The 12,902-nt window shown below is 36.2% G+C and overlaps 2 protein-coding genes across 4 annotated transcripts in view; one reads left to right on the forward strand and one right to left on the reverse strand.

The window, feature by feature from the left end:
• The window catches only part of METTL15 (methyltransferase like 15), a 236,223-nt gene extending 230,744 nt beyond the window's left edge, over nt 1-5,479 (reverse strand). For 2 of the 3 annotated variants that reach the window (XM_050755429.1, XM_050755427.1), the window contains exons 1-3: nt 5,406-5,479; nt 3,452-3,688; nt 246-532 (exon numbers count right to left, since the gene is read on the reverse strand). In XM_050755429.1, coding sequence (XP_050611386.1) covers nt 246-515 — 270 coding nt within the window. In that variant the 5' untranslated portion in view covers nt 516-532; nt 3,452-3,688; nt 5,406-5,479. Of the gene's footprint in view, nt 1-245; nt 533-3,451; nt 3,689-5,392 lie in introns of all 3 variants that reach the window. The other variant, XM_050755428.1, reaches the window with a different exon arrangement.
• Nucleotides 5,480-5,551: 72 nt separating this feature from the next.
• The window catches only part of KIF18A (kinesin family member 18A), an 85,240-nt gene continuing 77,889 nt past the window's right edge, over nt 5,552-12,902 (forward strand). The window contains exon 1 of the mRNA XM_050755376.1: nt 5,552-5,796. The gene's annotated coding sequence lies outside the window, so the exon portion shown is untranslated. The remainder of the gene's footprint in view (nt 5,797-12,902) is intronic.

Genomic DNA, 12,902 nt, shown 5'->3' on the forward strand with positions numbered 1-12,902 from the left:
AAGTTATTGACTACCTCATGTAATTTATATGGATATTATGCTGAAACTTTAAAAAAGCATGGTTGTATGGTACTCAAAAGTACAATTTCTACTGAACGTGTATCACTTCCGCACCAACCATCAAAAGTTGGGGTTCATCTGTATACTAAAGGGCACTGAACTGTATACCTTAAAATTATGAATATTACAATAAGCGAATTTTATCTCAACAAAAAAATGTGTTAAGAAATAAAAATTCAACTCACCTGTCCTTTTTGTGGTGACAAACAATGCACAACTTCATCCACCATTACTGGAATATGTAATTTAGCCATAGTTTCAAAATCTCTATCTTGAGATCTGTGTAACTCCTGGGCTTGAGTTTGATCTGTTTGCTCCTGGGCTTCATATTCTCCATATTTTTCTGCTGTAGTATGTATTCTCTTTGGCCAGACACCTAAATTAGGTATGCCAGATGCCAACCAACATGAAAGACATTCTTTATACATTCTACAAAAATACGGATACCGAAGCATTCTGTAGGTAAACAAATCTAGAAAAAAAATTAAAACATGATCGTTGGATTTTTTTAAAAGAATGTTCTAATACTTGGGGAAAATCAAGTTAATATGCAATATTTAGTACATCAAAAAAAACTTAAGACTCATGATCCGAACATCTTAAACAAGTAAAAGTAACAAACCCTTCTTATATATGCAAAGCAAGGAACCTAAGAGGACCCAGAGACATAATTTAAATACAATTTTTAATGTAGCCTAATACTTTCTAATATCATTAACATTTCAACCATTAGGGATATGAAAATTGATTATTAGGTCAACATTTTTATGAAATATACTTTTTTGAATTTTAATTAAGGCTAAAAAGTAGATTCAATGAATTAAAACTGTCTATTTGAAAAGTAATCTGGATGACTGAACAGATTATAAGTATTATATTTTAGGTTCAGATGGTCTTCTATTTCAAGCTCTTCTATTTGTTTTTCTCACAATGCTAAATTCTCATCTTCAGAGACTATCCCTGAGAAAAGACTACGCATGCACATCCAAAAAAAAAAAGATAATCAGTCTGTCAGTCTGATTCTCTGATGAGATCATCTCCCTGTACCCTGTATCAGTGGAGTGTACATCAGTTTAAACTGTAACTGTATAAACACTCAACTGAGCACACTTTGGTATTTCATGTCTACCTTTAATTATCTGTCCTCTGCACCCAAAAAATAAATAATTGATATATTCCTTGGATTTACCATATGTGCTCCATTTTCTTAAGCAATCCATAACTCTTTAAAATGCAGAAGAAAAAAAGGATTTGTATAAATATATTACTAACACACCTTTTGAAAAAACATCATGCATTTTATACCCAGTTGGTTTCAAGCAAAGTTTTTGATACTACCACAGTAAACACCATTTGATACTACCCAGTTAACACTATTCTTTCCTCACAGGTTATTAGTTATTTAAGAATATGACCCACACCTTTTATACACAAAATAAGATGCATATCAGTGCTTAATGACTGTTTTCTGAAGAAAATGAATGAATGGATTAATTCCAGACTCCACAGAATTAGTATTGTTATCAATCCTCACTTTGGGAAATTTCACCTGTATGACTGACCCCACCAAAAACCATATGTTCTCAAAATACTACAAGCAGCATAAATCCCATTTAAATATGTCTGTCTTTTCTTTTGCAATTAAAAAAAAATTAAAAACGTTGAAAAGCTGATCACATGTAATAAAACACAAAGAAATACAAATATGATATAACATCAATAAGATGTTACCTTGAGAATATGTTAACTTTACCAAAGCTATAATCTGCAGAATTGTGTGGCAAATGTGACACCGAAAAAATGTGGGGGGAAAAAAATGAGTCATCTAAGTAGATTTTTGGTTGCTTGGCAGCAACAAAATAGCCAAATTATTAATTATGCCTAAGGTTTCCGGAAAGCTTACAAAAGTAAGCTCAACTACCCTCTGACTTATTGTTTCTAACAGTTTACAAAATAATAGCTAACATTTATTTAGCACTTACTAAGCACCACTTACTATTATAACCACATTACGTGCACTACCTCATTCAATCCTTTCACAACTCTTGAAATATTATTATTCCCATTTTATAGATAGGGAAAACAGAGAAGTAATTTGCCAAAGGCTACATAGCTAGAGAGCCATAAAGCTAAAATTGTAACACAGTCTATCCCCAGAGCCTGAACTCAATCTCCATGCTATAAACATAGCCCACTGGAACTATTTAATCTACTTATGTAATTTAATAGTACTTCAATTAAATTGACTATATATTTGTAATATCTCATAAATTAGATTCATTTTATTAAGGAACCGACATCCTATGGCTTGGCTCTGCTCCACTTAAAAATAACAGTATGCTGCAGGGTTCCCAGTAACGAACGTACAATGTATAGGCCTAAAAAGTGAAATCTGGAACAACCATATCCTATATGTCTAGATTTTGATAACTAAAAGAAGTGTCATCAATTCTAACATAAGAGTAAGAACCATACCGGAAAAAGCAGAGTAGCGGGGGAAAAAAAACAAACAAACAAACAAAAAACGCTATCACTTGCATTTAATTCTTTTTCTACTGCATTCAGCTTCTATGTGTTTATTCAGCTATGGTCAAGGCACAAAGCCTGAATATTTTATTATGAACTAATTACCTGCCAACTTGGGTCAACCTGGAGAAAGGGTGACAAATAGTTCATTTTCCTCTTGTTTCCTGCAATACCTCCCTAAAAAATGGAAGGTGGGGGAGTGGTATGCTCTAAAGAAAATTATATTCTTCTCTTTTGTAGCCCAGTTTCCTACTAGACAACTTAGAGCTCTCCTGCAGTCTGCTAGGAGCCAGCCACCCTAAATGATTGAAGATTAAGTTCCCTCTGGTCATAAGGAAGGAAGCAGGGAGTCAGGAAAGCTGCCTCTGTGATCTCCTAGTTAAGTAATTTAACTTTTCTCTACAAGCAAAGTTCACTTTTGGCTGTTAAGAGCACAAAATTGGCCAGATTACTCTTTTAATTGTGAAAACACACAGGTGAGTGATGCCCATGAAGGATACTTCCTCAAGGGCTCTAACAATTATAATCATTGCAGTCAATTTTCTCCTGCAAGGAAATCCTGTTTGAAAACGTAATTTTTAAGGGCAAAAACGCGACGTGGCGGCTGACACACGATCACTGAGAAAGTGAAAGAGGTTCTAAGGAAAGAGAAAAATACACGCTTCTGCCTGAGAATTACACTGTGACGACGAAAAACTATTCGGAAACTTCCAAACCCAGGTTGAAGGCGTGCTGAAGAGAGGGAAAGGGGACAGGGGCGTATATATCCTTTGCTCCGGGCGAATCCAGCGACCCCTGTGGAGTACCCCCAAAGGTTTGGTGGTTTCCAAAAAGAGTTCCCGGGACTTGGTCACCTTCTCCTCACCTGAGGCAGGAAGACTTCTCAGCTGGCCTCTAACTTGGGCCAGTGACTACCACTACGGTCCTGAAGAACCTGAATGTGCCGCACGTCTAGGTCCTGCCCCTGGGGGAAACTTGCAAGGACGGACAGATTGGGTCCACGTCCGCCCCAGCAACTCAGGACCGTCTGCCTTTGGTTCCGCTGCTTCCAGCCTCAGCTGCCAAAGGGTCCTGTTGGCGCTGGGGTTTCCAAACGACTTTCCTGGGGGAAATAAATAAGACCTCACTATTGCCATGTTTCAATTCACTTTTACTTTTTCCATTTTTATTTTTTGGTCCAAAACAACTTTAAATCTAACTTTTAATTTATCCTTATCTCTACTCTTCGGTTTACAATGAAAGTATATTAAACTTGTGTTCTGATAACACAGCAGTTATACTACAATTTTTAACTAAAAGTGGGAATTTCTGTCTCATTAGCTCTGTATGTTTAGAAATTACAAGAAGCAAGGTGGCATAGTAGTGGGATTGATTGTAATGTCAAAATCTGTCTGCTCTAACCAAATGTACAATTCCTTTAAAATACGGACCTCATCATCTGAACACTGCTAAATGGCAAGTGTAACACTAAATTTGAAATCTAAAGTACTTGGATTAGGTGTGAAAACATATGTGGCACTGATAAACCTTATACAACGTGGATGTCAAAAAATACAAAATTTAAAACACTTCTATTCTTCACCAATGATCCATGCAATTTTACAAGCAACTGGCAAAATATGCATATTTTCAGACTGGATTAAGATAGTCTCTTAATGTCACTTAATCTAGACAGTATCTCAGAGACAAATGACTCAATTCTGAATTGCCTTGCCTGTATAGTTCAAGACAAAATTTTGTGTTAGGGATTTTCTGAAAACTTCAGTTTTCTCTCAGAAAAATTAAAATAACAGTACCTACATCTCATAGGCTGTTTTGAGAATTAAATGAGAGACCATATGTAAAGGGACAAATAAAATACCTGGGAAGTCAAAACATAAAGTACTACACAGTGAGTTCTTACTGGAAATAAAGACATCTCGATTTTATTACCAAGCCCAGCAGCACACAAATAACCATTTCATTAGCTAAGATACACATAATACAGCCAAAAATAAGTAGTAGCTTTATTGATCCTGTCTAGTGATCAGAAAGAATAATATAACATGCATCATATACAATACACAATACTCCCGATTTTCCTCAACAGGAAATAAATGTCCATAATACAGAGGTTTCCATACATTGTTGCATTTATAATGCTCTGCATGGATAAGAGTCATCCTATTTATAAAGTGATATTGAATCAACAGAATATAAGCTCCAAGATGGAAGAAAGTTTGATTCTATTGTATACTATTGTGTGTCTAAAATCTAAATAATTGCTAAATGAATAGATACAATAACAGTAATATATAGAAGCATGAAATTCAGATACTGTTATTAAAAATAACCTGCCAAAGTTATTTTAGCAAACATATTTCCCATTTGTTCCAGGTATTTTCTCTCTTTTTAAAGTATATATTCTTAAATAATATCCGTAACCTGGGACTTAAAAAAAATCACTTCACCTAATAACAAACCAAGCCAAAATCTTTAAATAAATTTATTGTTATGCCATCATTAGACAGAGAATGTAAAAAGCAACCAAACAGAAAATAGTTTCACAGTCAGTACTAATGGGAGTAGGCCTGGAAGTCCTGAGAAATGAAGCCTGAGGCCTCAACCCAAAAGATCTCCAATTAATTCAGGTGAAGAGACCCCACATTTTGGCCCATATGAATATGTCTGGAAGGAACAGGTCCCTACAACTTCCTGGAGGCCTCACTACTCAGAGAAAAGAAAATAAACACCCAGAACCCATTAATCCACACCCAAACTCCACCTCTCCCCGTAGCAGAGGGAATAGGCCAACCCCTGCCCGCACCAGTCTCACTCACACCCTGTACTCTGGTACCGGGCCCTGCACCCGCCGGTCCAGAGAAGGCCTGGTGATCTCAAGTAACTGCCTCCCACAGGCAGCTCCGGTCTAGCCCCGCCCACTTTGGCCACCGCCTCCGGAAACGGCCTCGAGCGTTGCCACGGTGACGAGAAAGCGAAGCGCTTCCCCAGCGCCGCCAGGCTCAGCTTCTTGGCGGCAAGCTGCCGCGAGCCGTGACAGCGTCCGACGTGATGACATCACGCGGGCGGCAGCCAATGAAACGAGGCGCTGAGGAAGGTGGCTTGGGTTTGAATATTGTGGTTGAGTCTGAAGCGCCGGGAGGCGGACATTAAAGTGAAGTGGTTGCGGTATGCTGGCCTGGGCCTGAAGTGAGTGAGAGGCACATGAAGGTAAAACTGGACTCTGGGACACTGCTTTTGGTGACCTGTATTATTGGGAACGGAGGATCCTGCCGCTTCAGGTCTAGAAGACTAGGTGGGCTTCTTGACAAACACAGAAGCGTTGAGGGGTGGGTGGGGGATCAGGGTCCCTGGGGAGAAAGTGAAAGGAAAAAGGGATTCAGAACCTGCTAAAAGCACAGCACTGCTTGACCGTAATACTCTACTGCTCAGCTGGAAGGGCAGGGATCTCCTTCCTTAAGTTCTGAGAGGAAGGTCTTAACTTTTAAAGGGCATCTTGGCCCCTTTCCCAGACTTTGGCAGAGAACTTTAACTGTCCAGCACGTTGCAGCGTCAGCTTTTTTCCGGACTCCAAAATCGGGCTGTTTCCTTTCAGATGCGCATATAAGCGTACCCCTGGGTTACCTATCAAACGAGGAGTTTTTGTTCATCACTGCATAAAAGTTTTGTCTGACGAGCTTTAACTGTTAGTCTTGCACTGGTCAATCGGGAACCCCTCCCGAGCCCCAGTTGTAGGTAGCATCAAGATAAAACTCGCTCTGCCTAACGGGATTGCCGAGGATCAGATGAGGTACGGAAGAGATAGTGTTTGGCAAATGTTCTGCAAATGAAATTAAACTGTAAACACAGAATCCGTCCTATAGTCTGTTCTTGGTTTCCGCGGGACTTTTTTTTTTTTTTTTTTTTTTTTTTAGGAGCTCATTAGTCTCTCAGTTACAGAGAAGCCAAGACTGACTACTGTTTATTATATGAGAAGAGAGTATTTGACCAGAACGGACTGATTTTGTGGTATAATATATAGTTTAGATTATGGAATAATTAGGTAGAAATTTAGGCACACTGCAGATTTTAATTGTTAGTGTCATTCCACCACATCTAACCTCCTATTTCGTTTTTGGAAGGTTTTTATAAACTTTGGTGCTAGAGACTGTGATATCCAATGACTAGATAGTGCTTCTTATTAAGTTCGTATTATTTTGTAAGAACTATTTCAATAAATAAAGATTATCTACAAAGCACAATCACAAAGAAAAAAATTTTTAAAGATTATCTGCCTTTATTGGTAGTAATTAATCTCTCTTCTATTATTTATTCATTTATTTGAGACGAAGTCTCTCTCTGTGACCCAGGCTGGAGTGCAATGGCGTGATCGCCGCTCACTGCAACCTCCACCTCCCGGGTTCAAGCAATTCTCGTGCCTCAGCCTCCCGAGTAGCTGGGATTACAGGCATTTGCCACCACACTTGGCTAATTTTTGTATCTTTGGTAGAGACGGGGATTCACTATGTTGGCCAGGCTGGTCTCGGACTCCTGACTTCAAGCCATCTGCCCGCCTCGACCTCCCTAAGTGCAGGAATTACAGGTGTGAGGCAGGGCACCCAGCCCTTCCTCTTCTGTTGTTGAAAAGTATTTACAAATACATAATATTTTTATATTAAAAGTGCATCTTGTCACATCATAGAAATACTCCAATTGAGGGACACAATAAAAATGACTTTTTTTTTTTTTTTTTTTTTTTTTTTTTTTTTTTGCTGACAACTGTGAAAACTAAGAGGAAAAAAAAAATAGCTCAGCTGTCAATGCCGGCCTTCCCTCCAGTTGAACTTTTTATTCTTCCCTGATGGTTGTAAGTTAGTGGTAGTAGTGCCCCCAAGACTGATATTCCAAAGATAGCTTTAAGATGGATGAAGACTGTAGATGATAATGTTGAGTATCGTTTTCAGTCCTATACAGTGTTTGTTGAATCTGAATCTAATTCAGGTTTGAGTTTGTATTTAATATATCGTAACTGTCACTCTACTTCTGTATCACTGTTTGGAAGCATTCTCTTCTGGTTCCAGTAGAACCTAGTTGTTAAGAACATGGACTTTGGATTTGTACCTGGTGAGGAGTTTGTGTTTTATTCTTATGGTGAGAAGTCATTGGAGACTTTAGAACAGATGAATGCCATATGATGCATCACATGATCTGAATGCTTTTGATGAAAGTATCAGTGAATACAATCAATGAATTAAATTTATTATAATACTTTCATAAAATTAGGGGTGAATCTTTGACCTAATTGACTTATATTTGACATTTGGTTCCCCACTTGTTATGTCATCTTGGAAAAGTTACTTATCCTAAGGCTAAGTCTTTGTTTTTGTAAAATGGAAATGATACAACCTTACGTGATTATTACAAGGATTGAATGCAATGACAAATGTCAAGTGTTTACTATAATGCCTGACACAGAGTGTATGTACTCAAATGATAAGCATTGTTGTTCATTATTAATAATTATCACCGTATCAACCTAATCAAAGCATTGTTATATAAAAGTATACTTATTGAGAATGGCCACTGTGTGATACCTGACAAGTACAGAGAAATCATAATCAGTTTTATTTTAACATTCAAGAGCTCCTATGTCAGGCCCTGAGGTTTCTATCAAAAGTAAGCAAAGATAAGAGAGTAGTACCAGAAGCTGAGTTTTGGGGGAAATAGGGAGATTTTGGTCAAAGGGTACACTTTAAGTTATAAGATAAATAAGTTCATGGCATTTAATGTACAGTATGAATGGTGATAGATGTATTAATTTAATTGAGGTAATCATTACATAATGTGTAAGCATATGAGATCATCACATTGTACTGTACATCTTGATTATATACAATCTTTGCCAATTAAATGTTTTAAAATTTCTAAAAAAAAAGCAATATATATTTTTAACTTCCATAATAAAATTTCTGAGTGTTATATATTTACATGAGGGAGAGTAGTGATTAAGTACTTGGCCTTTAGATTCAGTCAGTCTGAGTTCAAATCCCATGTCATGTGCTTCCTTAGTTGTGTGACTTTAGCCAGTTAATTTCTCTGTACTACACTTTCTCCCTTAATAAAATAGGAATGACAGTACAGTGTTTATGTCATAGGGTTGTTATGAGGATTTAATAAGAGTATGTCAATTGTTTAGTACATTTCTATTTGTGGGATATGAGCTCAATAGAAAATATAACTTATTGTTACTAAATGAAATGTTGTGATTAAGGTAAATTTTAATAGTGGTTTTGTTGTTGTTGTTTGTCTGTTTTGAGTATGAAATGGAAAATAAACCTGTCTCTCACTCAGACCTTCATATTTCCCTCCACGGGGAAAGTAGTATTACCAATTTCTTGTGTACCTTTCTGGGAATGACCATGCATATACATATGTATCTTTTAAAAATACAAATGGTAACATGCTATAAGTCTATTAAATCTGTATTGGTTTATTCATTCATTTATTCAACAAGTATATATTGGGTCCTAAATATTTGACAAGCAGTGTCCTAGGTGCTAGTGTACAGATGAACTCTGTGCTCTCAAGTGCTTACATTCTAGAGGGGAAACAAGCAATAAATATGTAACCCGATAATATATACTTTCCAATTACTGCTAAATTCGAGAAAGAAAAATAAACCTGGTAAGGGATTGGAGAGGCAAAGGCAGGGTGACACTTTTGGATAGATTCTTTAGGGAAAGCCTCTGTAAAGTGGCATTTGAACAGATACCTGAAAAATGAAGTGAGGGATTACAATTTACAAATATCTGGAGGTAATGCCTACCAGTAACCAAAAATGCAAAAGCCAGGAGGCCAAAACAAGACTGAAGTGTTTTAGGAATGCTAAGAAAGTCATTGCAGCTGAAGCAGAATAATGAAGTGGAGAGACAACAGTAGAAGTCATTGTCAGAGACGTAGACAGGGCCATATGTGGAATTTATAGGCCATGGTAAGGAGTTTGTGTTTTATTCTTATTGTGAGAAGTCACTGGATAGTTTAGAGCAGGTAAATGACATGCAATACATATCATGATCTGAAAGCTTTTGAAGAAAGTATCAGTGCATACAATCAATGAATTAAATAAAATTTATTATTGTACTTGCATATAATTAGGGGTAAATCTTTGAGATGAGCACTAGCTACATATAAGTTAAAAATTGACCTGTTTAACTTGGCTTATTACCATGCAAGTATTCAGAATAAATAGATTTTAATACCTCATTAAACATTACAGAGGCATGAGCTGTTCTACGTAAATTAATCTTCCAGAAAATTGAATATTAGCTTTGCTAAGTAATAAAGTATTTTAACCACACTCAATGATGAAAATAAAACATGATCTTCCCATTTCTTTAATTTTCTAAACAAGAAATTGGGAACATTATTTCTTTCCTATTTTTTTCTTTTTGATGCCTCAGGATTCTCATTGTGATTGCCTGTTGTTGTCAACTACTGTACTCTAATATGTTGTTTCTCTTGGAGATATACGTTTTCTGTTTCCCTCTACTCTAAATGAGTAAATTGCTTTTTGGGGTCTGTGAGCACTTTTTATAGTTTATTAATTCATTAATTGGTATATTTGAAAATTTACTATATACTAGACTCTCTACGAGAGAATAGGGATATAAAGTAAAAGTCTATTAACTGTCACGTCTTATTATTCTCTTGTACCCTTTTCTAATCATGCATAATAATCATAAAATTTTGGAGCTAGAAAAAGACCTTCCATATCATATAATCTAACACTTTTGTTTTATACATTGGCAAGTGAAGCCCCTTCCTTAGCCCCTTCATTCCTCTTTTTTGATATGCTACTCTCTCTAGACTAGACAAATATTCTTCTTCAGGTTTAGTATCTATTATATAAAATGTTTGGTAACAGAAGATTTTTTGAATTTTGGAATTTTTTTTTTTTTTTTTAATTTTTGCATTGTGCTTACTGGTTGAGGATCTCTAATCTGAAAATCCAAAATACTCTAGTGAGCATTTCCTTTGAGTGTCATGTTGGTACTCACAAAGTTTTAGATTTTGGATTTTCAGATTTGAAATGCTCAACCTGATTATAATGAACGATGATGTTGGAAGTATTTGTCTTTCATGTTTTAGTTCCACCAATGAAATCCTACCAGTTTGCTCTTTTGATTCTGTTCAAGAAATACCACTTAGGAGTAGATGTGGCAAAACTGATCAGAGGCTATAATACTATCTTCTGAACAGCTGTCTGAAAAGAATTTGTGAATCCACATATTCTTGCGCAGATAACAATATTTAGGCTTTTCTTTTGCTGCTTCATATTAAACATGGTTAAAGAATTTACTTTCTGTGTGCCTTATTCAGAATCAACTAAATGCTCATTTCTTTTAGCCATCCTAGAAAACAAAGAAGGCACCACATAATAATATAGGAACGATCTCATTAATTCCTGTAGATGTAAGTATATTTGAACATAGATTAATTTTTACATTTGATGATTCTGTTGACCCTAGGCATTTTTATTAAGAAAATTCTATCCACTTATTTGTTTTTAAAAGGTAGGGAAATACATGATACTTTAAAAATTAACATCAATGTCTTTGTTAAAATATGCAACTAGTTGTGAAACAAACTTATATTTGACATTATACTTAAACTCTGTTGACTAAAAGAGTCAAACTCTGTAAAATATTTGAAAAGATTTATTCTGAGCCAAATATGAGTGACCATGGCCCATGACACAGTCCTCAGGAGGTCCTAAGAGCATGTGTGCAAGGTGGTCGGGGTACAGCATGGTTTTATATATTTTAGAGAGGCATGAGACGTCAATCAAATACATTTAAGAAATACATTGGTTTGAGTCAGAAAGGCGGGACAACTCAAAGCAGGGGCTTCCAGGCTATAGGTAAATTTAAACATTTTCTGGTTGACAATTGGTTGAGTTTGTCTAAAGACCTGGGATTGATAGAAAGGAATATTCAGGTTAAAGATAATTGTGGAGACCCAAGTTTTATTTTGCAGATGAAGCTCTCAGCAAACTTCAGAGAGCAAGTTGTAAAATGTTTCTCCTCAGAGCTAAAAGGGTGCCTGGCTTTTAGTTGATTATCTACTGGATCTGCAAAGAAAAGAGGAAAACAAAGAAGGAAGGGGATTCTCTATGGAATGTGGATTTTTCCCACAAGAGACTATGAGGGCAATTTCAAGGCATGGCAAGTAAATACATTTTGGGGGTTAAATATTTTTTCCTTGTCTGAAAATGTTATGCCAGAGTCAGATTGAAAAGCAAGTCACAATATACAGAGTCAAATAAAATGCATCTGATGAAAATCCATTATTTAGAGGGTGTGACTCTCCAGACCCCTTAGGTAGGAGTTTGGGCGAAATAAAAAATCACAGCTTAGTCCTCACTCCTTTAGGTAATTGTCCAATATTTCTCCCTGGAATGTTACTTAAATAATCCCCTCATTATAGTCTTATAAAGCACTGTTAACCTTTTCCCTATAATACCACTTGTCACAGTTATACCTTTACATGTTTGTGTCAGTATTTATTTTATTAATAGCTGTTTCCCTCACTACACTGTAAATAATAATAGCAAACACTTGTAGTTCATACTCTGTACAAAGTATTGTTCTAAGTGTGTAATCTTTACAACTTTATAGGGTAGGTACTGTTGTTAGGCTTACTTTACAGATGGAGAAGCTGAGCCACAAGGAGGTTAAGTAACTTATCCACTATCACAGTCAGTACATCATAGAGCTCGGATTTTAACCTAGGCTGCCTGTCTCCAACATGCTAAACATCCTGTAACATAGCAGTTCTAAATGCCCTATAACAGGGCAGTTCTAAACAAGGAAGAATTGGCCTACCCAAAGTGATAGTCATAAGCCCATTGAGAAAAACTCAAAGATGAATAGTTGTCATGAATTAATTAACTAATTAATCAGGGAGGGATATCCTCCAGCCTTGAGATGCTAAGGTTTATTTTGAAATAATCACTTAATATTTTATGTTTACTTTGTTAACACTTTTATTTATGTATATTTAATCTATCATTTAAAAATAGTATATCTATTAAAGTTAAAATATTGTTGAATATTTCTAAAAGCTTTTAGAAATGTGTGTAGGAGATAGTTTCTGGTATCACAGGAATATGGGACACTGCTGGCCTTTAGTAGACAGGGGAGAGAAATGCTAAACATCCTGTAACATAGCAGTTCTAAATGCCCTATAACAGGGCAGTTCTAAACAAGGAAGAATTGGCCTACCCAAAGTGATAGTCATAAGCCCATTGAGAAAAACTCAAAGATGAACCCAGTCTC

The sequence above is a fragment of the Macaca thibetana genome, chromosome 14 (genome assembly GCF_024542745.1).
Source record: "Macaca thibetana thibetana isolate TM-01 chromosome 14, ASM2454274v1, whole genome shotgun sequence".
Classification (NCBI taxonomy): Eukaryota; Metazoa; Chordata; class Mammalia; order Primates; family Cercopithecidae; genus Macaca; species Macaca thibetana.